At 52.1% G+C, this 1,869-nt stretch overlaps 1 protein-coding gene across 1 annotated transcript in view; it reads left to right on the top strand.

Annotated features, from left to right (window-relative positions):
- Window positions 1–216: 216 nt before the first annotated feature.
- Window positions 217–1,869, top strand: part of LOC113480001 (G-protein coupled receptor 183-B-like) — a 6,012-nt gene continuing 4,359 nt past the window's right edge. Inside the window, exon 1 of the mRNA XM_026848503.1 lies at window positions 217–281. Coding sequence (XP_026704304.1) covers window positions 244–281 — 38 coding nt within the window. The 5' untranslated portion in view covers window positions 217–243. The remainder of the gene's footprint in view (window positions 282–1,869) is intronic.

Raw genomic sequence — 1,869 nt, 5'->3', positions numbered from 1 at the left:
CTCCTCTTCCACGCAGGGCATCAAGTTTTCCAGACAGCTGAAAGTTAATAGCTGCCATGATTCAAGCGAGTAATTCTTGTGAAACCAGCTCTGGGGATGTTGCCTAGCAAAACAAATCCTGTCAGCATAGCCCCGTGCTCTGACGTGGTATCAAATACGTGACACTGTATATAAAACCCAGGAAGCAATCCAAGGGAAACGGCACATTTTAGCTCTGCTGCAGACCATACACAGAATACAGTGATGCAGAAAACTATTCCTGGCTGCTTTTTCCAGCAAATGTAAGTAATTTTGCTTTTAAACTAAGTAAAAGCTAACACCACTTCATTACAGTCAGGGTATTCAGTGGTAATCCGGGTTTCAGATTTGTTCTCCTCTTCTGTATATTCTCTGACACAATTCCAGGAGGAATTTTTAAAGGAAGTTATCTGTTTAAGAGTCGGAGATATTTTTGGTTACCTCTCGGACTACAGCAGCGTACCAATGACAAATGAGAAGTTACTATTAACTGGAATTTGTAAAGTGTCTCAGGAGAGCAATTTCTGTGGAGATAAAAAATAGCACCGCTGAAGGCACAAAGTGCTGGTTCAGGAAACCTCCCGTGGGCTTGGACTGAGGTTTCATCTGAATAAGGACTCAACAAAAACCCTCCAAGTGTCACTGTCCACGCGCAGTGATCCTCCTGCGGGTGACCTGCAAAGGATACTGCAAGGGGTGGCTTTGAAAACTGTAAATAAATAGATGAATTGGCTCAGGTTGCCGCCTTCACCAATTCTGGCCATTCTGGCAGGATGGGAACAGCCGTTATGGAACCAACTCCCTGTTCCTGTTCCCGCCCAGCTCCGTCCCAGGCGGGATCCCACCTGCCCAGGCTGGGTGGAGGGAGGGCAGCGGCCCTCCCTGCCCGTCCCTGCCCCCGTGCAGGCGAAGGGAAGGGTCTGCTGATGCAGAGCACCTCTCCTGCCTTCCCCCAGGACCTTCGCGGGCTGGCAGGGTTTCCAGCTGGAGGGAAGCTGCTGGGTTGGCTCTGGAGGAGGATGCTGGCAGCGGGAGCTCGGGAGAGCCGTGCTGGCAGCCACCTTCTCCTAAGGAGGAGCCCGTAGCTTCAGACCCTGCTCTGTGCGCTCTCCAGTCATCCAATGACGCTTTTTAATCTTACATATGTAAGGGCTACGTCTGAGTAGTGATGTGCCCTGGATGGGTCTCAGGCACTAAGCTCACTACAGCACTGAGGACCTCATCCCCAAACCATCCCCGCAGCTGCCTGCGGGCAGCGCTCCCTGCCTCTGGGTAAAGCCCAGCCCGTGCCTGCACAGCATCTGGAGGGTGTGTGCACTGGCAGATGCCAAAACTCAGCTGGGGGCCGCTGGAGCTGTCTCAAGACTATGAAGAACTATGGGGAACGTCTCCCAGCTCTGCTTAATTTACTAGAACAGACGTATCCAAAGAGCACTGAAGCGAGTATGGGAACCCAGGATGCCCTTTTCCCTAGCAAACATCCACAACTACCTGTGTTGTGATCCGTGAGCCTTTTCCCGATCCCTGCCCCCCAGCCCAGGGTGTCAGCTGTTTTCCCACACTGTGCCCAGATTCCTTAGATGGTACGAAAGGTGTTCCCGCCTCAGGACAACCTGCAGCCTGCTGGTTGGGACACCCACGGGAGATAAACATCTAAATCCCCTGCGGCCAAGGAGGAAATCAAACCTCGTTCTGCTACATTCTGCATGAGTTTTAATCACTAAATCATAGTGTGAAAGGGGTGGAGGGAGGCAGGAGGGAGCCACAGCAATGATCCTGTCTCCTGGGGCAGCTGTGGCTTGAAAGGAAGGACACCACTGACACATCTCTAACAGAAGGTGGGAAGGCATC

This window comes from Athene cunicularia (assembly GCF_003259725.1).
Source record: "Athene cunicularia isolate RWA chromosome 4 unlocalized genomic scaffold, athCun1 chr4_part3, whole genome shotgun sequence".
In the NCBI taxonomy this organism is placed as follows: domain Eukaryota; kingdom Metazoa; phylum Chordata; class Aves; order Strigiformes; family Strigidae; genus Athene; species Athene cunicularia.
Note: the sequence above shows the minus strand (reverse complement) of the source record. Positions and strands in the feature narration are given on the sequence as shown.